This window comes from Mycteria americana, chromosome 18, assembly GCF_035582795.1.
Source record: "Mycteria americana isolate JAX WOST 10 ecotype Jacksonville Zoo and Gardens chromosome 18, USCA_MyAme_1.0, whole genome shotgun sequence".
Classification (NCBI taxonomy): domain Eukaryota; kingdom Metazoa; phylum Chordata; class Aves; order Ciconiiformes; family Ciconiidae; genus Mycteria; species Mycteria americana.
In genome coordinates this window covers 11138928-11165645 of record NC_134382.1, presented here as the reverse complement: position 1 = coordinate 11165645, position 26718 = coordinate 11138928, and the positions used below count along the sequence as shown (strand labels likewise).

Here is a 26718-nt window from a genome sequence, read left to right as displayed (position 1 = left end):
GGAGAGACGCCTCAGGGCGCCGGGCCGCCGCCGCGGGGAACAGGGCCGCTCCCGCCGGGGCGGGCGGCGCGGCCAGACCCGCCTATCCCGCGCGGCTCCCTCAGACGCGGCGGACCGGAGCAGAGCGGGCCGGGCCGATCCAAGCACTCACCGCGCCATCCCGCACCCGCCGCCGCCCGCCTCGCCTCGCCTCACGGCTCTCTGGGGCGGGGCCTGGCCGCGCATGCGCAGACAGCTCGGCCGCGTGGGAGTGTGCGTACCAGGGCGCATGCGGAGACGTTCGGCCCGCCGGCCGCTAGGGGGCGCTGCAGCGAGTGGCGCCGCGCCTCGCGCCCGCTCTCGCGCCGCTGCCACGCCCGGCCGCGCGGCGGCGCGGGGTGAGAGGTCGGAAAGATGGCGGCGGCCTTGGGGGAGGAGGTGCCGGACAACGAGGACTACTACTCGCTGCTCAACGTGCGGCGGGAGGTGGGCCTGGCGGCGGCGGCGGCGGGCGGCGGCGGCGGCGGGCGGCGGGGCGGGGCGGGGCGGGGCGGGGCGGGGCGGGGCGGGGCGGCGGGGCCGGGCGGGCCGTGACCCCGGTGCCCGCCCGGGCAGGCCGGGCCGCGGCCGTTGCGGGGCCCGGCGGGCGGGAGCGGGGCTGCCTCAGCGCGTCCTCCGGCCCGGGCTGAGGCCGCCGCTGCCCGGGGCAGGACTTTAGAAATCCGAGCCGCGTCGCAGGGCTGCGTGTTGTGTGCGGGGCGGGAGGTGAGAGCGGGCGGCGAGGCGGTCGCTTTTGCGGTGAGCTCCCCTGGTGCGACTGTGCCAGGGCGCAGGGTGGCTTGGTCTCAGACTGACCTCTGCGTGTGTCTGTAACGTGCTTACCGCTTTGGTTTGTGTTCGTTCTTGTTTTAATCAGGGCTGTGTAGACTTTCCAAATGTTTCCAAATTGGAAACACCTACATTTTTTTTTCAAAACAGCTCTCTCAGCAAAAAAGGAGGATCAATAGTCCTCCATTTCATTTTTGAGAATAGATCGGTATTAACTGATGCCGCTTTGTTACACTAGAACAGTTTGGAACTTAATGGGAGGTAACTACTTTTTTTATAGTAGTAATTGGGCACATCACCAAAGATCTGAATGTATAAACTGTGCCGTAGTTTGTTTCATTAAATGCAGTAGCAATAGATATATATGTTATACGTATGTGTGTATATATGTAAATAGCCTTCACTGTTCGAGCACATCGGCCTAGATGTTAACAGTTTGAGCTGAAGAAGGCTTTTACTGAACTCCTACTGCTGCGTATAATAGGAGTTCAAGACTTAGAAGCAGTTCGTCTGATAGCGTTGACAAAATTATGTTTGGAGTTAATGTCAGTACTTGTGGCCTCCTCGGTGGCCGTCTCATGTGTTTCATTTGTGGAAATCTTCCGCATTTCTGGAGGAAAAATGTGTGACAGTAACTCTGTTTGCACAACTTTCTAATGCCATGCAGTGAAGCGTGCTCTGTTTTGAAAAATTGCTGTGCGACTCAAGCCCACGTCTTGTTAAAAGCCAGCGGGCTGTACTTTTAGATCACTCGACAGCGTTTGTCATTCACCCTGCCAAATGTCAGCAGTGTGCTGTAGAGGTTAAAGAAAGAGGTAGGAGCTGCACAAGGGTTGCAACTGCTTGGGAGATTAACAGCGAAGTCTTAATAGTTAACTTAGCTAGACTTTCAGCTCCTCGCTAGAGACCAGAAAGTTCAGGTTTGTACAGCAGGGAGCTGGAAACCAAGTTAAAATGGTCTTTGAGGGAGTAATTCCAACTGAGAGTAGTAGTTGCTTTGTTAATTACCCCTTGCTAATTAAATTCAAAGTCAGTGCTACTATCCTGTGTAGCAGTGGAATGCAGTGAATTCACATTTCTGTGTGCTGAGCCAACTTCATGTGATGTGGCAGCTGAGCTTAAAATAATAGTTAACCACTGAACTTTGCAGCCCCGATGAGGAGAGTGAGCCTACCGTGCAGTGATTTTTCTAGTGTGTATGTACATAAATGTTTAATCTTTTATAGATTTTAATCCAGTAAAAACGTGGTGGCATGTTTGAGATGTTAAATGAGGCCGTTTAAACCCCAAACAGGGAGATGGGGCACCTTTTAATTTTGCCTGGAATTTTCATAATAAAAATGTAACTTTCATATGATTATTACTGACTTCAGGACTTCATTGCAATTCGAAATGATGTCAGTATTTCTTTAGCAGTTTCAAAGAGGCTATTGCTCATGAAATATTGAACCAATGACCCAAGCTATTCAATGATGATGAAAGGCCCAATCTAACATTTTATTGAACATGGCATTTATGAAAAATGAAACTGCTCATTTCTATTATATAATCAATAGCACATTAAACCATTTATCATTAATTTGATTAAAGAATGCCACTTTAGACCTATATGTTTCCCTGCCTTTTCGGTCAAGCTTAACTTCAATGTCCGAGAAAGCACAAGGTAGTAAAAAGAAAAGAGCTACTCTGTAGCTACCTTTACTGTCTTGGGGCCAGCAGATTTGGCAGATGCCCTTTTGCTATATCATTTAGAAACATTAATGTGAAATAGTACAAATGTGCAGAGAAAACATTTATTCTAAGCTGTCCTCAAAATGAAATGGATTTCTAGCTTTGGTACACAAATGAATGCATTTCTTTCATGAAAACCCGGACTCTCCTTACCACATGTTGGAAAAAAGATGTTACTTTAAGAAATGAACTTCTAGGGCCTTTGTTTCCACGGTGAAAGCTTGGAAACTGTGAAAGCTTCAGTCACTGAAGAGCATTAAGAGTAAATGGAATTTGTGTCTTTAAATTCTGTAATTGAAAATCATTTTCCAGATGCCCCTTTCTCGCTTGCTGGCGTTGTATTCCTGTCCACTGTAAGCCCTGGCTGTAATGAAGGGGATGACATTTGCTTGAAGGAGGCCAGCAAGTGCCCGTCATGTTGTTTTGGTTGTTTTACTCCGCATGTTTCTCCTGGTGCAGAGAAGTGACGTCCTGCTTCCTGCGCCCCGGGAATTGATTCTTGCCTGGACAGTTTCGTCGCTGGCCGGTTGGTAGCTCTGTCAAGCTGCACGTGCTGCCTCTGCCTTTTGGGGAAGTTCTGGTTGATTTGGCAACCGCACTTCTAAATAGGTGTTAACCAGCTTCCAAGGAATAGACAGCTGCTGCAATATAAGGACTGTTGCAGGAATGAGGTGAGCAAGGGGAAGTTACCAGGACTCTCTAGAGTCACAAAATAATTGCTGTGAGGTTGTCTCCTGAGAGATGGTAATGGAAGGAGTGGGGTTTTTATTCCATTGATTCTGAAAGAGCCATCCGAAATCTGTTTCCGGCGTGTGCCTTTGGAATGACGCCTGGCACCGTCTGAAATTCCAGAGTGGTTGTGGTAAAGAACAGGGCTTTTTTTTTCTTTCTTGGTACATTTAGTGACACGCTGTTCTTCTGGTTATCTATCTACTGCAGGTGAGCGTGTTTCTGAGGCAGATGATGCACCTTGCTTTCTTACAGCACAACAGAGAGCCCTGGCTGTATAGGAGGGAGCATAGCAGTGAAGGGATGAATGTAAAACTGTAGGTTTACATTTCTCACCTTTACAGCTGTGGAAAGTCAGTGGTTTTTCATACTTATAGTATCTACTTGAGGGTCTAAGATTGAAATCCGAGTGGAATTTGATGTACATCTCTGGATTTAAGTGTTTTTATCCTGAGGTGACTTTATTTTTCTTTGCTCTTCTGCATTGAATTGAGGAGACAGTGGTTGCCTAATAAAAATAATGTATAAACACAGATTGCTTGGGTGAGGTTTTTGGGTTTGTTTTTTTTTTTACTTTTTATACCTAGGTATACGCTAATGAGCTGTTACTGTCACTTGTTGTGCTATAAATAGTGTGGAAAATACCAGTGTGCACAATTGAACATTTCATTAACTTAATGTAATGAAACAAAAGTCCATTCTTGATTTTGTGTAAGTAAAAATAGTGTAAGGTAAGAGCTGATGGACATCTCTTTTAGGGCTGATCTTGAGAATTGTCTTTTTTAAAAAGCATTGGTTGTACTTTAATTCATTTTTACTGCTTTTCACAGGCCTCTCAGGAAGAGCTAAAAGCTGCCTACCGCCGACTGTGTATGCTGTACCATCCAGACAAGCACAGAGACCCAGAGCTCAAAACGCAAGCTGAGCGGCTGTTTAACCTTGTTCACCAAGCTTACGAAGGTCAGTGGAAGTCTGAAGTTTGCAGAAACTGTTTTCAGGGATTTTCTAGAAGGAGGGCTGTGTCTTCATGCTCTTTTAAGAACATAGGTATTATTACAAAGTAATAATAAAATTTGCTGATACTTAGCAGTACTTTGTTTCCTGCTTCTGTCCTGTAAATCAGAGGAGCAATGCAGTATAAATTCTACAATGAACGAGATGTGGAGTCTCTGTCTTATTTCCTGCCTGTGATAAATAATCTTTTCACCACTTCCCTTGCTTCTCAGAAGACTCAGAAGAGTCTGAGTCTTCATAGGAGTCTCCATAGGAGGCTGAAGACTGAAAAGCTTCAGACAGAAAGACAATTTCATATTTTACTTTTGAACTGATGCATCCTGAATTTCTGTTCTCTATCACCTGGTTGCGGTCTCCATTGTTTTTCAGCAAATTCTTCCATATTCTAGGACTGAGATAAGGACAATGATTCATAGCAGTTAGAGTTTTTTTCTCATCCAAGGACGCCAAAGCCCTTTAAAAATATTCTGAATTAAGATGACATGTACTTAAATCCTGGTGTCACCATAGGTGATACATAGTGTAACTGGGGCACAAGGAAGTGATTCGTTAGAATTAGCTTGCAGCATTTTGCAAGTGTGATAAGAGGCACCTGGAACGCAAATGGATTAGAAGCTGGTAGGACTCTTCTGCATTAAAAAACTGGTCCAGCAAACTAGATGCCCGATCCTGTAGCCTAAAGAGAAACTAAAGCAAAATGATGAATAAATATTCCTCTAATAAACCTCAAAGGTGAGCTAAAAAAATTTTTTTTACTCTCATGTTTTCTGAGTGATAAACATTTATTTCTTCCATTTGGACTTGGACATGGGTGGAGTCATTTACATTGTCCCTAGTTAGGTGTTAGGACGTACAGAAGCTTTTGCTGGGGAGAACAGTGAAGGTCTTACACTGATGACATGGGGCATAAAAACTCAGGATACTTCAATAATTCCGTTTTAATGTGGTGAGTAGGTCTTACATTAGAGTCAGCTTTCCCTTTGAATTCTGTGGCTTTGCTTGGCTCTGTGGTGCGATGTATATGTAAATTGTTGCTCGTTTAGTACCAAATGTGAGTGTAATATTTTACAAGCAAAAATTTTAACACCTTGAAAATAAGCCACCCCACCTCCTGCCTATTTTCTCCCCCTCCTCTTCCATCTCTTAACATCACACAACAAAATATTTATTTTATCAGAATTTGTAAAAAATAGTAGTATCTGCTTGTGACATTTAGCAAGTTCAATAACCTTCAAGTAGTTCAGATCAAAGCTCAATTACTAGTATAAGCCTTTTTTTGCCTTATTATACACACCCAGCTCCCTGAAGACTCATCAGTTCCTCCACAGTCAAAAGAAATGCATGATAATGATAAAGCTGGTCTTGGAACCCCGTGGGAAAAATACTGATGATTTTTTAACTTTTTTAGGGAACGGTGTGGTATGAGAGATTATGCGTTTAAATATGCCTTACATTTTAGAGATTCTTCTTAATTCTATGTGCAATATTTTTCCAAAGTAACTGTTCTGCAGTCTCCTCGTGTATTTTATTTTCTCCATTGCATTGGGTGACTTTTTGGGAGATTCACATTCTACAGGCATTTTTGCAATTACCCTGTAGCTGATGTTTGGCAAGGCATGAACTGCCTCATGGAGATTGCTTTGTGGGTGCTTGGCATGTCCCACATGTTTGGACTGGATGGGAAAGGATCAGTGGACAGAGATGGTAAGGAAGATCGAAGACAGGGAGCAAAGCACCGAAGAGCTTTGAAAGCTAGACAGAGGTAGATGTCATTCCTCCTCAGAAAGTTTCCAGGGACTGCTATTGCTGAATTGCTAATAATCCCATTGATTATTAGAGGGCTTATGTCACCCTTCAGTCAAGGAAAGCAATATTAAAAAACCCCGCTACATATTCAGTTAGTCTGCATCTCTCTTGTGTTCTTTTCACTTTTTGATTTAGAAGTAAGGAAAAAAAAAAAGGAATTTGTTGGGGTTAAAAGTCAGTGTATCCTGTTAATATAGCATGTGAAAAGGTTAAAGGGAGTTAATGTAAAAATCGGATGCAACTGTAGAACAACGTGTTTCCAGGATCTGTGCTTGAATTCCAAATAACACTAGTGTGTTGGTCTGAAATTTGAGGAGAAGACCAAACACTGAGTTCTCTCCTCTCTTTTGATTTTAATTTGCAGTGCTTAGTGATCCACAGACCAGAGCCATCTATGACATATATGGGAGGAGAGGACTGGAAATGGAAGGATGGGAGGTGAGAGAAATTTAGCACCTTATGGCCAGTGGAATTGGCTAAACCCACCTTTATCTGACATTCTTGTTTTATCGAGCTGCACTGACACCTTGATGGTAATAAATGCCTGTTTGTTTCAAGGCATCCTTGTTTAGTTATTTCTGTCTCTCTCTGCTGAAACACCATGGTGGATTTTCAAAGAATACTTACGTTTTTCACTTGACAAGGGAACAATAAACCTGACATTCAGAGTTCCCTAATAGGATATTACCGTGACAGGCAACGTCTTTGTCTGAGACAAATGCGTTGTTATTGTCCATCTAGTCTCATCTTTTTCATCTGAAACTTTTTTCAGCATCAGCTAGCCTCTGAGTTTGAAATTACTTTTTCTTTCTGTGCTTTTTGGGGTTGGGTTTTTTTTTGTTGGTTTGGTTTTTGGGGCTTTGAAAGAGAACTTGTCCATTCCTGGCTTTCCTGTTGTTAAGTCCCCTTGCTAGCCTCTGCCAGTCCTAGTCGATTGCACTATGCTGCTTGCTGCAGAATCATAGTGTATTGGTTAGGTCAGTCCCAAGGTCAAGTTTAGAGCAAGAAAGTAGCAAGAAATGTGGAACAGTGGCAGCTTGTAACAGACATTGTTGAGCTGCTTGTGGCAGACTTGATCTTATTTTGAAAAGCCAAATCCAATACTCTTTCTGTCCATACCTAGAGCCATACCTGTTTAAAACCCTCATTCCCTGAGCCATGTAAGGTAAACAGATGTGAATCAGCGTAGCCTAAAATCACAAAACTCTCACTTAATCAGTTTACCTCAGGCCAGAAACTTTCAGTCGTTTTCATTTTTGTGTCTGCACCTAGTAGAGAAGTTAACGTATAGCTGTTGGTAACGGCTGCGCTGCAGTATCTTGTACTTGTGGTTTGAAAGCTAATTGCCCTGGTTTCGTCAAGGGAATAGAAATAACAATACCATTTTCCCTTCTCTCAAAGCATGGGGTTTTCTCTCATGCCTGCCATTTGATCTGGCCCAGGTGTTTGCTTCCAAACTCTGAGTATTGAAATTTGTGCAGAGTGGCTTAAAGCAGTAGCAGGGGCAATGTGTTAGAGCGTACCAGGTCAGTGGACCTCCGTCCCATCAGCAGTGCAATACCCTGAACGTCCTCTTTCTGGTAATCTTTTGGGTTTTGTTTCTTTTTGAGCAGGTTGTGGAAAGGAAGAGAACTCCAGCTGAAATCAGGGAAGAATTTGAGCGTTTGCAGAGAGAGAGGGAAGAGAGAAGACTGCAGCAGAGAACTAATCCAAAGGTAAGCAAAGACTTCATCCTAGTTTCAAGAGTGAATCCGTAAATTATTACGAATACGTAGGGTGTGATGAGCCTAGATGAGGGGCTATAGTAAATAGCCCCTTAGGTATCTACACTTTGTGAGTTACCTTTCCTTTTTTGAATATGCAGTTTCTCTGGACAATGTAGGGAGAACAGCTAATTCTTTGAACAGTAATCCTCTGTTGAATGTTCTTTTCTTTTTTTCATTGAAACGTGTAAGAGCAAAATATCTCTTTCAGCAATTTCAAGAAAACAGACCTAAACAGACCTAAAACACTGATATGTTTATGACTTCTGTCCAAGTATTCCAAATAAAATGAAACTCCCTGCAGTTACCTGACAGGTTTTCCCTTTGACACTGCCGTAGAGTCACAACAATGCGGGGAGACATTCAAACGCAGCTTTGCAACCAGTGAAAAATGCAAGGCGGCTACCAAACCAGCTGGGTAGCAGAACTCTTCTGGCTGCAGCACAGTGAGCAAAATCAACCTGAACAGGATTGGGGTTTTGCCAGTTTCACAGTTAGTGCCTGCTTTAGGAAAGCTTGATCACGCTCTCAGGATGAGAATCATCGAGTATTCCATTCCCATCTCTCAGTCTGTTTGAGCAGCCATAAACTGACACTAAATGACCCACCTCACAGCTGAATCTTGGCTGTTCAGAGATGATCAAGAATGCTGTGTTGAGGATGATGTTCTCGTGGTAGCGTCGGGATGGCAGGGAGAGTTGGAAATTATGATTGACCACTGCTTCCTCTGTCACCTGCTGCGACTGGAATACTCCGATAGTTTAGAATGCTAATGGCTTTGCTGGCTCTTGGCTTGATAAGTACGCTAGGCAAACCCAGGTTTCGTCAGGATTGTCACTGCCTGAGGTTTCAAAGCTTGTTGAGTCACAAAAATTGGTGATTCAATTGGTGATTCAAAATTCACTGCATTGGTTCTCATGCAGTGAATAACATTATCCAAGAGCTGCATCTACACTCACCAAATGTATTCATACTTTAGTTTACCTGTATCTATATTTTTCTTGGGTTTTTTTGCTTAAACTGTCAGAAACCATTTGGTACCTATTTTTTTGAAATGTGTTGGAAATCCATTTCTTCTATGCCGTATAGAAGTGGTCCATGGTGGGGGAGCCTTAATTTTCCTCTGTCTACCCCAAGGTAACCGTGCAGATATTTATGTAGACAAACTTTGTCCATCTTGAAAAAATGAACTGTAGTGAGACATCAATTTTTGTTTTATTTATAAATGCTTCTGTTCTTGGTGGAAAACTGGGTATCCCCAGAGCTCTCACTGGAGGCTTGCAGTCAACACAGATCCTGCGTCCTGAAGCACAGGTGGCTGTACTCTTTCGGTGGCTTTGAAAGAGGAGGTCTCCTGGGTCGTTGTGTTCATGCGTGGACTTCTAAAGTGTTGCAGCGTAACTTGCATAACCCGAGGAACAAATTAGCAGTTGATTAACTACTGTTACTGTTGTTTTTGAAGGTTGCTGGTGTTTTCATGGTCAGAGTTGTTTTGAGATACTCACCTTGGCACAGGCTTTGGATCTGCGCTGGTCTTAGCAAAGCAAAATCGACTAATACAGATCACCAGGCTGTCGCGGATAGTGCACAGATACTAAGAACTTGTTTGTACTGGAAGGCTAAATAAGCGTAAGGTGTTACGTGAATATCTGCTGACATTATTCCAGGCAGGAAGGGATTTCTGGATGCTACAAAACGGGCAAGTTGAACTCTCTCTGCTGGAGATGAGAGTGACTGGGGTCAGAAGGGTATTCTTGGAGAGGGGCATGGTTATCTCCACCTCATGCTTCCCTGTGACTTTAGGAATTTGACATTTTATCTGGGCACCTCACTGTGGCTGTGAGCAGTAAAAAGCGGAGCTGCATTGTAAGCCTCAGCCACTGTGTCCTGTGATAAAATTAGCCATCTGGGTGTTTACAGCAATTGCTGATTGGCAGCCTGGAGAAATGTCTCTCCAGGCAGTGTTCCTGTGGAATTAGGTAGCGCAGCTGTGATCATTTCATACACGAGCGCAAGTTATTTTAAAATTTCCAACATTTTGTCAGTTCTATAAAGCAGTTCCAGCAAAATAAAGTATTTTAACCAGAAATGTTGAGCAATAACCAGATGTAGGCAATTTGGCAGATTTCGAATTGAGTCTATTATTTGCTTTTAGAGCTTTGTTTTTGCTTTCAAAGACGTGCAGAAGGGTTGAAAAGTTCATTACTTGATTTGAGAAGAACTGCTTCCTGTTAGGAGAAATTAAATCCCATTATTTTCCTGCTGCGGAAGGTCAACATCTAAGAAATGCAGGGCCCTCAAGGCTTAGTCTTGCACAGCTTCCATATGTCACCTTCCAGAAGGTAAATCCCTAAGAAAAAAGGCGAGGAGGGAGTATATTCTTTTCTGGCACACTTCTTAATTCCATCAGTAAAGTCTGTTTCATATTCGCAGGATGGCAAATAAAGGTGATTTTGAAAGATGATACCAGATAACAACTCTGATGGTTCTGTAGTGCCGCTCTCCAGCTTCCTGCCTTGCTGAGCTGGTATGCTTTGCAGCACGTTGCGTGTGTGCACCGCCGACTTCTGAGCAGAGCTTTACAGCTTTTTCCCTGCTGCTCTTTCTTTGGGGAGGGCTTTTTCATTTCCAATGGTCTGAGCAGGTGGCTGATGGGGAGTTGCGAGCAGCAGCGGTCTCCTCTCTATTATCCGGTGGCATAGGGGGTGCTGTCGTTCTCTGGGATTATTTTTAACTTTACCATCTGCTGCTTTTCCTGTGCTTGTGCCTGAGCCAGTTTCCTTGCCAGGATCTATAGACCTCTGAGGGTGACTTCACCCGCTTGGCGGGAGGTGAAATGTCTGCACGGAGTCCACCGCTCACTTCAGCGAAAGGCAGCTAAATAGAAGATCTGCTGAGGAGCCGGGGAGGGAACGGAGACACTCCTTTCCTCTGAATGGGTCTTGTAGATTTTCATGGATAGGTTCAGGTGGTTTACTTTTTTCATTGGGAGGGATATTTGTTCTAAAATTCATAGGTGTGAAAAAGAAAATCATAAGATTTTGAGTATGATTGAAGGAAAGGAGGTGCAATGAATTTCAGGAATGTGTGTGGACCTTGGTGCATCTTTACAAATGGTACATGCATTGCAGTATGAATAAACATAGCATTGTAAGATGTTTTTCAGTGGTTTTTTTTTTTTTTTTTAGTGCAAATTCTTGAGAAAACTTTACTGCCGTTTATATTCCGGTCTGAGTTGAAAATATGCAATTTTCTGTCTTTTTGCCATTCAAATTCAGCATGCTTACTACTCAGCATGATATCCCTTGTTTAAAAATGTTTAACTTGGAATTTAAAGTTGCAGTCTGGCACAGGTTCTGTGCTGAATGTGGCGCTTCACATGGAAAACCTTTCTTTCCATCCTGCCTCTGTTATGAAAGATCTTGGGTTTTACACTTCCTTGAATTGAAGAGCATCAGGGAAAAATGGAAAAAGTTCTCTCTTTTGTTAAAATAAATGCTTACCTGTCTTTAGACACATTTGATCAGCCACTCTGGAGTGCATTTGCTGGAATTTCGTTGAGTGGAGTTGGCACTTTCTGTTTCTCTTTGCTGTTCTACTCCATGTCTTTCCAGAGGGCTGGAGCAGCAGCGCAGGGCTGCGCCGCTTCCTAGGTGGTTGGCGGTTTTGCCTTGCTTCACTCTTATTTTGGCTTCGTTTCAAGGAACAGCACAACATAGGAGAGGGATGAAACTGAAGAAGCTGCAGTGTCTGGAGAGCAGATCCCTTGAAGGTGACTTTGCAGATGGCTCCTGAAAAGCAGTCTTCTGCATAAAGGGCAGGAGCTCCTCGTTGGTGCTGCTACAAACAGAAGGATGAGCGTAATTGCTTTGAAATTCGCCAGCCTGCCAAGAGTAATTTGTAAACAGTTGGGGCACAGCCCCTATTCCAGAGTTCTCCTGGAAATAATCACACCTTCCTGTGTTAAAATATTTATCCAATTTTTGCTGTGTAAGAAATCAGAAAATAAAGACTGAGAAGAGGTCGGGAATCTCCACGGCAAATAAATAGTTGGGAGCCAAACCAGAGAGAAGTGTTGAGTCCTGTCAAACTCTGCAATTCTTCCTATATTTATGGTTCAGCATTTGATTAGAGTGCAGTGAGCAAGGAAAAATGCTCACTCAGATTGAAATAAGAATTTGTTCCATCCATACTTGGACTCTGTGTGAGTGGTTTTTGTACCTACCCAGCTATTGAGTTTCTTTATACAAATTGCTCGGAGTTCATTCTGTGCTTGTGCACAGAGGAGTTTTTTTTTTATTGCAACTGGTACATCTTATATGAGCTGGAATGCTGTTTTAATAGGTCTATAGGGAAGGTTTCCAAAGCCTCTTGAAGTTATACGACCCAGACGAGGATCTAATTGTGCCCTTTTCAAATAAACCCACTCTTGCAGTTAGTCTGAGTGAGCACAGCAGCAGGTAGCCAGACTATTTAGCTGTGGCCTAGTTTTTTGTAGGAATAAGCTTTTCTATGGTCTGAGAAAGACTTTTAGCAAGTGGTAAATATTTCCTATCTTTGTTAAGCAGCTTTTCTTCTGATTACAAGATAGAAACTAGGAAAAAGAAAACAAAATTTTTTACTAACGAGGTCAATTGCAAGTGAATGATGCAGCTCAAAACTAAGTTGTTTCAGATAACTCATAAGAAGAAAGCATTTAGAGGATTTCTGGCCAAGTTCCAGTGAAGAAAATAAATTTCTAAAATATATTATTTCAACTTTAAAATACTGACAGAGAAGAGTCAGTTGCAGGGGATGAAGAAACCTGCTGTGTAAGAGTGTTCTGCCTACTTCTGTAACATGTCACAATAGAAAAATTACCTACTAGTATTACAAGTTGCATTCCCACTGAAAAACTGTCTTTTATCCAGCTTATTTTATGATTTATATTGCAGTTTTAGAATATTGTAATTGTTCTTTTTTGTTTGTCTTGAATGTGTAAGAAATACATTTTAGAGTGGAAAAGGTAATTGCAGAACAAGGATGGTTTAGCCATTTGGCCTATATATGTTGGATGTTTGTTAATGCTAAGTACTTGTTTCACTTGTCATTCCTTAGGGAACAATTAGTGTTGGAATAGATGCCACTGACCTCTTTGATCGTTACGACGAAGAATACGAAGATGTGCCTGGGAGCAGCTTTCCCCAGATTGAGATAAACAAAATGCACATATCCCAGTCCATTGAGGTAAGGAGGGCAGACACTACTGCTGGTCTGGAGCAGGGCCTGAGCTAATGAGGCACTACAGTGCAAAGCAACACAAAATGAAACACTGCTCAGGGGGTTCTCATCTTGATTTATGGAAGGACGCGATTACCAGCGTGGGTAGGAAGAGGAAGCTCAGTTCCAGCAGGACTGCGTGTTGACTGTGTTTGTAGGCTACAGCGTCCTGCCTTCCTGCTAGCAGGGAGGCTCAATCGTGATTGAAAACAGGTATCTAGTTCTCACTGAACATGGAGTATTTAGTGTATGAAAACAAACAGTGCCCAGTTTTGAGGATGTGGGTAAGGAAAAGAAGGGGGAGTGTTGCCTCTGTTCCAGAGAGTTGAAGAAATTTAGTCTGCTAGTGAGATTAGAAAGGTTTGCAGCTCGGGGTCAGGCTTCAAGGTGGTGCATTAAAGGTGTCACAAATGTCTGGTACTGTAAGAATTATCTCACTTTTTTGCCATACTTGATCTTTGACTACAAAATTTAGAGTAAGTGTGGCCATGTCTGCTTCAAACACCTGGGCTTAGTGGATGACAAGGAGTCAGCTGGAGTGTTACCTGTCTCTGCGCCTGCAGTCTCTGCAGTCATGATTACGTCCTTGCAGAACATGCGTTAAATGTGTGAATCGGGGTCAGCGTAATTGGTAACAATATATTCATTTTTCAGGCACCACTTACTGCCACGGACACAGCAATACTGTCTGGTAACCTTTCCACCCAGAATGGGAATGGAGGTGGATCGATTAATCTTGCTCTGAGACGAGTGACTTCTGCCAAGGGATGGGGAGAGGTAAGAGTACTAGCTGTTACGCATTTTTATATCCAGTCTGTTTCAGGCTGCTTGGACTAGTTACCTAGTGTTTATTTTCTTTAGGGAATTTTAGCTCTGTTTCATCTCTCATTTTCTATGTTCTGTGGAATGTAGAAAAAGGAATTCTCAAAGGAATTTGAGAAAAAGGGAAGGCCAAACCTTGTTTTTTCTTAATTGTTTCCGCTTTCCATTTGGCTGTGCATTTTGGCTGTGCACTTATGCTGACAGAAATGTTACCTGTTGTCTCCAGGTGCCTCCTGGAGGCTGTGAGCATGCACCTTAGGGCAGCGTCATAATTTGCCTTCGCTTCAAAAAGTGCTCTGCTCACAAGGGAAGAAGTTATGGGGGAAAATATTTGACTCCCAGACAGATATGATCTAAGTAGCTGGAAGGTCCCATGTTACCACCTGAAAGCTGTGCCTCGCTAGACCAGTGGCTTTGTTTGAGACGCTCGTGGCATCGCTGCTATGGCTGGCAGGTGGCTGCTTTCTGCGCCTTCCTTTTTGCACACTAGCTACTGCTAACCTGTTTCCTCAGCTTGTGAGAAATGGGAGTTTTCCTCTTGTTTGAGAATTCATAGACTGGAGGCATTTGATTTTGTTGTGGTTTAGCCCCAGTCGGCAATTAAGCACCACCCAGCCACTCGCTCACCCTCCCCCCCTGGTGGGATGGGGGAGAGAATTGGAAGAGCAAAAGTGAGAAAACTCATGGGTTGAGATAAGAACAGGTTAATAATTGGAACAAAATAATAATAATAATAATAATAATAATAATAATAATAATAATAAATTGTAATGAGAAGGAAAACAACAAGAGAGCAAGAGAGGAACAAAACCCAGGAAAAAAACAAGTGATACAACCCCTCACCACCGGCCGACCGATGCCCAGCCAGTCCCCCAGCAGCGATCCCTACCCCCTGGCCAACTCCCCCCGGTTTCTATACTGAGCATGGCACCATATGGTATGGAATAGCCCTTGGGCCAGTTTGGATCAACTATTTTGGCTCTGTCCCCTCCCAGTTTCTTGTGTGCCCGGCAGAGCATGGGAAGCTGAAAAGTCCTTGACCAGTGTAAACATTACTTAGCAACAACTAAAACATCAGTGTGTTATCAACATTATTCTCATACTAAAATCCAAAACACAGCACTATACCAGCTACTAGGAAGAAAATTAACTCTATTCCAGCTGAAACCAGGACAGATTTGCATCAGGATTTTGTAATATTGGTAATACAGGAGCTTGTGGATATTGTCATGAGTCAGTTGACTAAAAAAGTTTTTAAAAACCTGTGTAATAAACTTACTTGGGAGATGCAGATGTAGTAGGAACTTCTTTTGCAGGTTTTGTCATTAAAAGTGTCAGGTCTAAGAACTGCTTCTGTTAATGAGCCTGAACAGCACCAAATAAACATTGAATAGCAGCCCTGGAAGTCACCCAGACTAGTGGATGAAGCAGCGGGCGCATTTTGCAGATGCTGAGACAGTGCAGCAGCAGAACTGCTGACAACATTGCTGTGAGGCTGTCCTGAGCAGGACTCTATCCTCAGAGGGCAGCAGCCAAGCCTTGTTGTTTGCCGTTGCGGGGTTGGGATGGAGGTGTTTTCTCCATTTTCACTGGAGCAACCAGAGCAGGTGCTAGTAGTAGTAGCATGTGGCACTACGGAACTGGCTTTGTTTTACTCGTGAGGACCCTACTCAGTGAGACACCTATTGTTCTGAATGCAAAGCTAGCAGAAAAGAGAGGATGCTGAAATATGTGGTGAATGATACTCACGTGTAAAATGTCTGTGATGTAAATGACGCTTGTGAAGTACCCTGTCACTGTTGTAAAAGATGTTTTCTTCTAACAATTTGGCATTGTGCATTTAAACAGTTGGAGTTTGGAGCAGGAGACCTTCAGGGACCTCTCTTCGGTCTGAAGATATTCCGTAATCTTACACCAAGATGGTAAATATTAGAAAAATGGTCTAATGGTTCATATTACACACTAAGGAACTAAACAGCTTGAGTTATCTTCCATGTTAATTCTGGATTTGTTTTCTATCATACAAAATAAGGTAGACTTCTTCAGACTTAAGGTCATGCTTTAGTACTGATCAAAATGCTTGTATTCTTTTTGTGTGTTGGTGTCCTTCATTTTCATACTTCCAGTCTAAGGAAGGTCTATGTTCCAAATGGTTAGATTTGTATTTGATCTTGTCATGAATTCGTGATACTTGAGGTGTGATCTCACAATCAGAGCAACAGAAGTTTGCTCTGAGAGCAGAACAAAAAATTGGGGAGCTCTTCTGAGGCTTCCATGTGTGAGACAGAGTTTCTGACAGCAAAAGAGGAGATGATATGTCATGTTTTAGGGAAATAATGCCAAATCGGCCGCTAGTGTGGTGTCTGTTTACAAATGAATAGAGGTCTCAAGTTGCAAAGGAGAGTACAAGGTAAGGGTTGTGATTGAAGACATACGTTAGAGCGTTGTAGGTGCCAGTGTAGACTTCCTTCTTTTTATATTTTCTAATTTAGTAAATACGCCATTCCTCAGAGCTTATACAGGGATCTTGTTCCCTGTAGAGTCCTTTAATGCTGGTTTTTGGAGCTGACGCTTGAGGATTATTAAATAGCAGGGCTGCTATCTTCTAGCAGCCAAGTGTGCTGCCTCTACAGAAGACCAGGACTGTATCTGCCTAGGGCAAGAAGGGCAAAGGCTGAAAGGTAGCCTGCTGTGTTGGCTGCAGTGTTGTGGCACAGACCAATAAACTGGAGCATGACCCTGCTCTTCTGGGTGGTGCTGTGGTTGGTACAGTCTAAATTAGTTTGAGTTTTTCCTGAAACCCTCAGGTGCCACGCTCTTTGCGAGATAGTCTCTGCATATTCAGCAAGGCTCCTGGGAAAGAAGGAATTTGAGGCCATCTGGGAGCCTGTGTTTTATCACTGATGAGGCTTTCCCTATTTTTCCTAGTTTCATCACTACAAACTGTGCCCTGCAGTTTTCGTCCCGTGGGATCCGCCCAGGCCTCACCACGGTCCTAGCCCGCAACCTCGACAAGAACACAATGGGGTACTTACAGTGGCGGTGGGGCATCCAGTCAGCCATGAACACTAGTATTGTCCGGGATACAAAAACCAGCCATTTCACCGTGGCGTTACAGGTGAGAGTCCTGTTGCTGTACGCAGCGGGCAGTGATACCACCCTGTGGGAGAGATGTGCCTCAGCTTTTCCATCCCAGCAGTATTTTGGCTGGGGACTAGAGGATAACGGAGCAGTTGGTACTGTTTTGTACAAACACGTAATGTAGGTAACCAGCTGCATTTGGCAGAGCACAACACTGCGCACCCAACATTGTCATATCTAATGTGGATCAGCTCAGATTAGGGTCAGGTTGCACAACGCAGACTGCAGAGATTGCAGGCTGTGACAAGTAAGTGGCAAGCATTGCTGTGTTTTCTGTGCCACTTAAAGGATAAGACAGGAAATTTGGGGGAACATTCAGTGGTGGCGGAGGGTACATTTTCATGCATTTGTGCCTCTTGTATTTCAGCTGGGAATCCCCCATTCTTTCATGATGGTCAGTTATCAGCATAAGTTTCAGGATGAGGATCAAACACGAGTGAAAGGTTCTCTCAAGTAAGTGTGCAACAGGAGATTCATATTGCTCATGGTCTGAAGAATCTGTCCTCTCCTACTGTTGTAGGCCTCCAGGTTCCACGCAAATCAAATGCTTCTGTGGTCTTTGGGAATCTGCTTTTCATTGATTAAATCTGGGAAATGCTGAAGTGAATGTCTTGGAGGGTTAGCTCTGTGTGCCTCTTCAGATAAGTGGAACTTAAAATACTTGTGTGTGATATCTCTATATCATCACCAATAATAAAGCCAGGAGTTCTTGTAGTCTGTTTACTACTTTACAAACTGAAAAGGCTAATCTCACCTTCTAGATACATCATGAATCTTCCAGTAGCCAACATCTGCTGCACACAGATGTATTGCCATGTTTTACTTGTTGGGGAATTACAGGATTCAGTAAAGAGAAATTCAAGAGTCTTCCCTGTCTTACCAGTTTTTGGTTCTGTCATTCTAGGGCGGGTTTCTTTGGGACCATAGTGGAGTATGGAGCAGAGAGGAAGATTTCCAGGCACAGCATTTTAGGAGCCACCGTCAGTGTTGGTGTTCCCCAAGGAGTGTCTTTGAAAATCAAGTCAGTTCAAGATTACAACTCGAGATTGCAGAGGCTTACCGTAACCTGCATTATTCTGTTTCCAATGTTCAGGTGGGAAGGTCCCAATCTTAGGGCAATACAGGTATATTGATATATCGCTATGAAAGGTTGCAGCTGCCCTCACCTCTCATACAAGTGGTGCCCATCGGAGGCAATGTGTGCCTTCTGCCGGTGTTACTCTGAGCCTGAGCCACCTGTGTCAGGACTAGTGTGTGTGTGTGTGTGTATCAAAATATTCTGAAAATACAGCTTTAAAGTAAGGTTTGGAGCATTATGGTAGGTGGATGGAAGATTTCCGAAAATACTGTACACAAGTATGTACTCAAATTAGTGAATTATTGTTAACTAATGTAGGTGATGATACTATTAATAAGATGCAGCTTGCAAAGAGGGGCAGAACCCTGTAATGGTTCATGTCCTGTAGTGCACTTTTAATTGGTGCCAGCAGAGGGCATGCCAGGGTGCTGAAACTACTGTAAAGACGTGAAGACCTCCGACCCAAGGAAACTAATGTTTTCTAAAATAAATATTGTTATAAGCATTAGAATAACATTAATTTACTCATTCCTTGAAGGCACATGCCGGTGCTGTGAACATAGACCTTCTCTATAAGCATTTTCTCTTGATGATGATGTTGGTCCCTTTCCCTGGTGAAATTAATGAGCAAATGAATTCTCCTAAGATTAAAAAACCACTTTAGAATGGCCAGGTACTATCACAAGAGATGTCTGCTGCATAAAAGTCTGGCTCTGGGTGGTGTCAGCTGTCTGTCTTACCATTGTCTCGTTTCGGTTTATCAGATTTTCACCTTTTTGAGCTCATCATTCATCTCTCCTTGGGTTCAGCAGTTGTTCAACAGCATACACTGCTGCTAAGTGTACTTAATCAAGCACAGTAAACTCTGCGTTTCCTCTTACTCTGTTCTTTTTTTGTTCCAGGTTGAATAGGGCTAGCCAGACCTACTTCTTCCCTGTCCACCTAACAGATCAGCTGCTTCCCAGTGCTGTATTCTATGCCACCGTGGGACCTCTAGTTATCTACTTCGCCATGCATAGGCTAATCATCAAACCCTACCTCAGGGCACAAAAGGAGAGGTGAGCTCACAAGACTGTGTTTTAAATTCAGAGCTGGGAAGTCCCACTCAAGTGCTTCTGGGATCCTGGTGCAAAGGCTGGGATATCCAGCTGAGGCCCTGTGGTTCATTGCCTCAATACTACTGAATTCTGGAAGCCTACAAAAATATCTTGAAAGGTGGGGAAGAACCTTAAAACCGAGCTCATTTGTGTGAGGTAGTGGGTCAGTTGTAATTGGGGTGGGTAAGTAGACATCTGCCACTTCGTGGCTGAATCCCATCCCCTGCGTAGACCTGATGTGATGTTGACTTCCTTATGGCAGAGAGCTGGAGAAGCAAAGGGAGAGCACAGCCAGCGACATCCTTCAGAAGAAGCAGGAGGCTGAAGCTGCGGTAAGTCTTTCCTGTAACTAATTCCCCTTAGTTAAAGGAAGCTGTTTTCACTCTGGGCTTTTCTCTTTCAGACACAGTGTCTGACACTGCTTGATTTTTGCTCTGCCCCTTGTGTCGTAACAGGTCCGGTTAATGCAAGAGTCTGTCCGGAGGATAATTGAAGCGGAGGAAGCCAGAATGGGTAGAGATTACAACACCATTTACTTGTTCCATAAATTTGGAGAGAGGAAGGAACAATACAAAGGCTGGGTGGTTGAGGGGGAGAAATGTAAGGTATCATTTCATCATTTCCACCCCTAATGAAGCACAGCGTAACTGCTGTTGTGCATGTAGTGGGGAAGTTCCATTATGATTCGGCTTCCGGTGCCTGAGCTTAGTAGTAGGGATCCACTGAATATTATCTTGGGACATGCTGTAAGGTGGATCAACAGGCTGAAGACAACAGTCTGGATTCACCTCTTCACAAAAGAGGTGTGTGTATAAATATGTGCAAAAGTTATAGTCTGAAGTTTAGGTTTCACTGGTCTCTAGCTTACACAGTTTGCTCCTGGGTCGTAATGGAAATCAGAATTCTGATGTTTGCTAGCAATTTCCAAGAGAATGTTCCGAAGTGGACTGACATCCACTTGGACTGTCACATCAGTGTGGCATTGAAGTCATGTCATTCTGTCCTAGTGCTGAAGATTGCTAACAAACACCCCAGGAGAAATATTCTTCTGTCTTGAGAAGCATGGGTCGAGGCAGGGAAAATTTAAATATCATTGAAAGCAAGAGAAAATGCCGGGATGGTCTTTTCATCAGCATCTACCCAGCTGTCGGTGGGAAGCCTTTCATCACAGCTATGATTTCATGTGAAATGCAGGTTTGATTGTAGTGAACGCCTGGTATGGGAAGTTCGTTAATGACAACAGCAGGAAGAATGAGAAGGTGAAAGTAATAGATGTGACTGTGCCCCTGCAGTGCTTGGTGAAAGACTCTAAACTCATCCTTACAGAGGCATCCAAGGTACGTAGCTGTTCTGTCAAAGTCCAGACTCAAGAGCTCAAATGTGTGACTCAGAATTTCAGTTGAACTGTATGCTGTCCTGCCAGGGGATTTCTCCAGTGTGCTTGGAGCTAGTGACTAGATCGGTTTACAGAAGCCATTTACATACCAAGTGTTACGAACCTCCAGGAACTTCTGTTTCTCTGGGCTTTTCCAGTGCCAAAGAAACAGTGTCTCTGTATTTGCAGCGTGGGACAGTGTGCGTGTTACAGACTCTGGGGCTATATAACAGAAACTTCCCACCCCCCTGATTCACTCTTTTCTGCATTTAGAACTCGCCACTGGGGAGGCAATTCCTTAGCTTCTCGTTGGCAAAAAACCTCCTTTTTTTTTAATGACACCTCGTTCTGGCACTAATAAATTGTTTTGGTCAGTTGATGAGCTGTCGAAGTCCATTCCCTGATGCTCAGTCTGTCTTTCTCTGGTTCAAGGCTGGACTGCCGGGTTTCTACGACCCCTGCGTGGGTGAGGAGAAGAGTCTGAAAGTGCTTTATCAGTTCCGAGGAGTTCTGCACCAAGTGATGTCAGCTGACAATGAGGCCCTTAGGATACCAAAGCAATGTAAGTAGCAAGGACCTCCCTGCTTCTTCCTTCAGGAGCCAGTAAAGGATTGCTTCAGCTCTGTGTGGCGAAGCACACAGAACTGGGGTTCTGGGGTTCAGAACTGGGGTTACTGAAATGGGCTGGCCGTTATATGCCTCTGGAGCCTGACCTAAAAGAGTTCAGCAGCACCACTGCAGCTGTTCATGCCACCTAACCTTAGATATCTAACTGGGGTTAGAAGCAGAGGCCTCCTCAGCTGCTGGTGTCCCTGCCGGGCAATTCACAGCATTGGATTGCCCTTTGAGGACTGAACTGAATGTGTGAAGGCAAGGTGGAGGCCTGAGCCAGTCTTCTTCCTCATCCCCATTTATCTATCTACCAAAACATTTTCCCTGCCAGAATAATTTTGTGAAACCGGTATCTGCTAGTGACAAGTTTTACTGGTACCCCTGTAGGTCTCGGCAGTTGGCTAAAGGGCACAAACCTCGTGTTTACTCTAGACCAGCTCCCTGGCCCAATTTAAGAAGCATATCCAACTTACAAAGCTTCCATAAGTACATTGGAGGTGTATATGAATCGTGTTCAATTAGCAGTGAGAAATGTTCCTGTCTCTCCCCAGTACAGCGGTAAGTTCAAGCTAGGATGTCTTGTCTGACAAAAGTGGCATGTATCCATTTATCATTCTCATCCGACAGCTCACAGAATTGATGCAGATGGCTAATCTGGTGAGAGCGTGCGCGTCCGTTAACGGTACCTGGGTCAACGGAAACTACAAAACCTTCCCCCGGACGCTACAAGGTTGAACAGAGACATTTTTATTTTTACTATCCATATAGCAGGCGGTGTCCTACCAGTTGTGTTAGGAGACAGAATGAGAGAACCTGCTTCTACAGGTGGCTCCAAGGCAATACTTCTCTGAATTGTGGCCCAGTAACCAATAAAGCAACGTGACTCTGAATGCGCAGTGCTTTCTGCTGAGGTTGTGCGAGCGGGCACTGAGCACCACCTGTCGTGCAGCCATGCTTTCCTGCTGCGATTTGGCCACAGTCCATTTGTGCGGTCTCACATATATCTTCTTGCACTGAGCAAGGAAGAAGACCTGTTGTTCTCACTTCTCCACATACTTCCTGGGGTAGGTAACATACCTTTTTCTGCTCCTGAGGGGAAGTTAAGTTCTCTGGCCACCTCCTGGAAGGCCTCTGTAAATCCTTTTGTTGGAAAGAGGACAGAGATTGTTTTCTGTCTCAAATCTGTATTTGAAATGTCCTTGTTAAGAACAAGTATGTTTGAAATTAAGTTCTTTGCCTTTTGTAGTAACATGGACCTCTTCAGCATGAATCCATGCAGCTGCTCATTTCAAACACTGCTATTCCAGACAAGGACACGGGGTACAATAGTCTTATTAATTCTTCTGCCACCTAGAACCACGTACTATCAAGGTTTTCAAGAAAAGAGGAAAGCAAGTGGGGAGGACAGCAATTCATTTCATTTGGTTCTGATGCTGCAACTATCTCTTCCCATCTAATTTATTTCTAGGAAAAAGAGAAACGTAGTTTATACAAGTAAACCGGACCAAAGTGAGGAGAGATGGCAAATGGGTAAAGAGCTGAAAACGTAAAATTCAGCTGCCCTTTCTAAAAAGCATCAGTTACGACATAAATCCATTGGATTAATCTTGCATAGAAGCCATGCCAATGATTTACCAGCAAAAAGGGCAGTCCTGTTCTAGTGACACAGCAGATGGAAATGGCAGCCTTACAGTATCTACTACACACTGCGTACACCAACACTACTGCGGCTTTTTCATAGAGAAAAGGAATAATCGTGGCTGTTTCTCAGTCAGAGTTCGGCTCTTGGTGAGTCCTAGAACAGCCTTCACTGCTCACGTGTGAGAGACAGAGAGGGGAAAAAAATGTATCTTGGCAGTGCGTTGTTGCTCTTGACAACTACTACCATAAATCATTTCCTGACACGTACGTGTCCCCCCTTTCTGTGCAACTGTGGTTCTCTCTGCTCAAGTCATTGTAACAGGAGAATTAGATTTCCAAAAGCAGACTTGTTTGAGCCAGTCTGAAAGAGATGCTCCCCTCTCTAAAAAACAAGTTAATACAATGAAGGGGTGTTCACTTGTTTTTATTAAAAACAAAACAAAACAAAACAAAACTCTTCAGTTGTGACCAGTTCCTGGTGCAGGCTTTTTTCACTTACGACCAGTCTTCTGTTGATCTGAAATTAAATGTAAAATGTGCAATAAATTATATTCAGCTGAAAAGTAGCCCACGTTCCCTTTGCATCTGTAGGACACTCTTGAAAATAAACTCCTGAAAAGCAAGGGTTGCAAGTTTTGTAAATGTAACTGCACCCTGTGTCACATCCTGCTTATTGACTTCTGTTGATCGCTTGTATGTGTAACTAGGTGAACTGGGCAGAAATCTCCACCAGAAATTCCTTTTTCATGTCTTGTCAGTGCATGAAGTGTATGGTCAAGAGTGAGAGCTGGTCTGTAGTGACGAGGACGTGGCAAAATACTCTCAGGAGTACTGAGAATTAAGTTTTGCAGAAGCAAGTGCAAAATAGTGACAACACATTTACTGTTAATTACAAAGAAGAATCTTAGCATAGCCGTGTATCTACCAGAGCACTGACACTGAGGAGTGTTTTCATGAAAAAAGCTTGTACAATAAAACAATTCTCCTCATTTCTGACAACTTCCTGAGATACGGTTTCTGCTGTCATGAAAAGACATGAAAACACTTTCTTGCATAGTCTACATTAAAATGTAGAGAAATAGCGATGTGATTCTAAAAACTGCTTCAGCACTTCAAGATGGCCTATGGTATTGCTACACTCGAAAAGTAACATTTCTGAGGGGCAGAGCGCATTGTTCCTACTCCAGCAGTTAAAACCTGTAACAGGGTAGCATCTTTGGGTGCAAACTTTAAAACGCCACAGAAATGTGAGGTGATGCATCTGTCTCTAATTGACCCAGCAAATGCTTAAAATACCTTAACCCGGATCCAGGAACACACGCTAGTCCTTTCAGCCAGAGCCTTTAAACTGTAAATTCTTGAGGTGGAGATACAGGTTTAGGATTTACTTTTTAGTCTTCCCGTGTCTTGCTGTGCATGCTCTCGTCTTCAACAACCATGTCCCAGGGTGGCCCAGCCAGTGAAAGGCTACAAGGAGCCAGAGCTCCAGGCACCAGTTCTCCTGTAAAAACTATCTAAACCTCCTCTGTGCAACTCGGCCAGCATGTTCATACCTGAAGACGGCTCAGCTGCCTGGCCAGGGCTTGGAGTCAAGCAGGCGCTTTCCTCTTAATCACAGCTGTGTTCTCGTCAGAGAACTGACTTACTTCGTTCTCCTGCCTTCCCCCTCTATGCTGTCTTCCCCCAGCACCTCACAATTATCTTTCTCTCTAATTGCAAAGAAGTTTGTGCAAGGGACAGATGAACCTTAACTTTGTACTTTGAACATTTGAATTTGCAACTCTTGTTAAAGTAAAATCCCTCACAATTAATACTGACACAGGCCTTGCCCCGTTCCCTTGCTAAACATCATAAAAAGTATATAGCTTGTTTTTTCCTGCCAGATCAGCCCACCAAGGATTCAGACTCTTGCTTTTCCCCTCCTTTCAAGTACTGGGAGTGCCCTTCCCCATCCACGAGGCTGCTGCAGCAGGTTCTTCTGCAGTAGTTAATGCGTGAGCTCCATTTCTGCTTCCCTGCAGCGTTTGTAATTGTCAAAGCATTGCTGAATTGTGTCCACACGGTGGAGTCCGCTGCCTGTCCTGTCTGTCTCCTCCATTGGAGCCAGGTACTGGGTCAGTCTCCTGCTGAATACTTACTCCAGCCCCCCTCCTCCTCTCTTCCTTATTTTCTATCAGTGCAAAGTTTTAAAGAGACTGCAAGAATAGCCCCACTCGAGAAACCACTGCTTTCAACATCACCATTTCTGCTCTCTGAGAAGCTGCCATTTTGCAGCTACAACTCCTCTGGGACTTGTTTATCACTCTATATAATACAAAATTACAAATAGAATTAAAATAGAAGCTATAAGCAACCAGAGCTTAGCTTCTAATACGATCCAGTGCCATTTCCAAAGAGTCGAGCCATCTTTTAAGTTTGCCAGGGTGTTAAGGCTGCTGCTTTGAACGCAGCTGGCTGAGCAGCAGCACCGTTCGAGGTCTTGGCACGTACAGGAGCTGAGGGGCGGCACCAAGGCACCAGCACCCCTTTGGTGAATTGGGGTCCTCGGTGCTGCCCTGCGGTGGGGCGGGGGTGGGAGGGAAGGAGCTCTCCTTCAGCACAGCTCCCAGAGGGTTTAAAGGGGTTTTGGGTTGGGTCCGGCTGAGAGGCCAGTCTTCGCGGGCAGATGCAGCACGGCCCAAGGTGTGTCTCTGAGGCTGCAGGGACCTGGCTCTCAGGCAAGTGGGACAGGCATGGGGTCACTGTGGCCAGCAGTCTCACCTGGTGTGATTTGCCCTGCCCCACGCCCGGCTTCTACACGCCAAGCCTGCCTTCAGGCGCTCTCCACGAAGGACCCCTGCCAGGACTGCACTGCCAACGCCGTAGGCATCCTGACCCAAGCCCTCTCTCCCGGGCTTGCGCCAGCCTTCACGCCTTTCGGCAGGTCCCTGTCAGCGAGCCCAGCACAGCGTCCCGGCTGCCTTCAGCCACTCTGGGCTCCTACAGCAGCCGGCATCGCCTGCCGCCCGTCGCACCGCCCTGCCCCACCTACGGGGCTCCACCACAATTTACCTTACTCACAGCAAAGGCTGGGCAAGGAGCGACTGCTACAAAGAGAGGTGGGGATACCTGTCAGCACATGAAAGATACATTTGCAGCACTTCCTATCCATACCTGACTTTATGTATCGTTTAGGGAAGAGCGCTTGAAGCGGCAAGTCTTGCTGCCACCTGGCACAACTGCTCTACCCACCAGTAAATCATAACAGCAGTCTCCTGAGTTTGGAATAAAACAAAATCATTGTTCACTTGTTTCACATTTAAGAAAAAAACATGGTTCATTAAAACAGTTTTAATGAAAAAATAAAGTTCTGAATTAAACTATAATTATACATGGCTGAAAGTGATGAACTAAAAGAATGGAGATGGGGTTTTTTTTCTCTGCTGATACTGTAACGTGCTGGACTTGTCAGACACCATCTATTGGGATAAATCTGAAAAGGTAACAGAACAAGAGTCAGTCACATTGATTAGTATCGAACCTCTGTGAAAAAGAGGCAGTTCGCTTGGCCGTTTGCCATTTCTCCCATAAAAGCTTCAGGAACACGTTCCACGGAGGTCCAGTTGAATTGCAGACATGCTGTAAACACAGAGAGACCAATTTTCAGAGCAGGTCCAGCCCTTACGCAGCTTGTGACCGGGATCTTCCAAAGCCTGTTTGCAGAGTGAAATGGCAGCATTTGAGAACTTTGGTTATTTTTCTGGCTGCAAAGAACAGTCAGGCAGCTGTTGGGGGCAAGTCTTTGGCAAAATCCTCAGTGGTTCCACATAGCTTCTGGAAGGCAGCGTACCACGGTCATGGTCT

At 44.3% G+C, this 26718-nt stretch overlaps 2 protein-coding genes across 2 annotated transcripts in view; one reads left to right on the top strand and one right to left on the bottom strand.

Moving 5' to 3' along the window:
• The window catches only part of CAMTA1 (calmodulin binding transcription activator 1), a 330409-nt gene extending 330173 nt beyond the window's left edge, over window positions 1-236 (bottom strand). The window contains exon 1 of the mRNA XM_075520680.1: window positions 152-236. The gene's annotated coding sequence lies outside the window, so the exon portion shown is untranslated. The remainder of the gene's footprint in view (window positions 1-151) is intronic.
• An 85-nt stretch (window positions 237-321) lies between these two features.
• DNAJC11 (DnaJ heat shock protein family (Hsp40) member C11) lies at window positions 322-25395 on the top strand. Its single transcript, XM_075520688.1, has 16 exons — window positions 322-465; window positions 4098-4227; window positions 6452-6525; window positions 7701-7802; window positions 12948-13076; window positions 13764-13886; window positions 15780-15853; window positions 16860-17049; window positions 17440-17525; window positions 17977-18093; window positions 19053-19208; window positions 19510-19579; window positions 19703-19760; window positions 20442-20584; window positions 21055-21184; window positions 21862-25395. Exons 1-16 carry the CDS (start codon window positions 394-396, stop codon window positions 21885-21887), a joined length of 1680 nt encoding a protein of 559 aa, XP_075376803.1. The 5' UTR covers window positions 322-393; the 3' UTR covers window positions 21888-25395.
• The last annotated feature ends 1323 nt before the right edge of the window (window positions 25396-26718 follow it).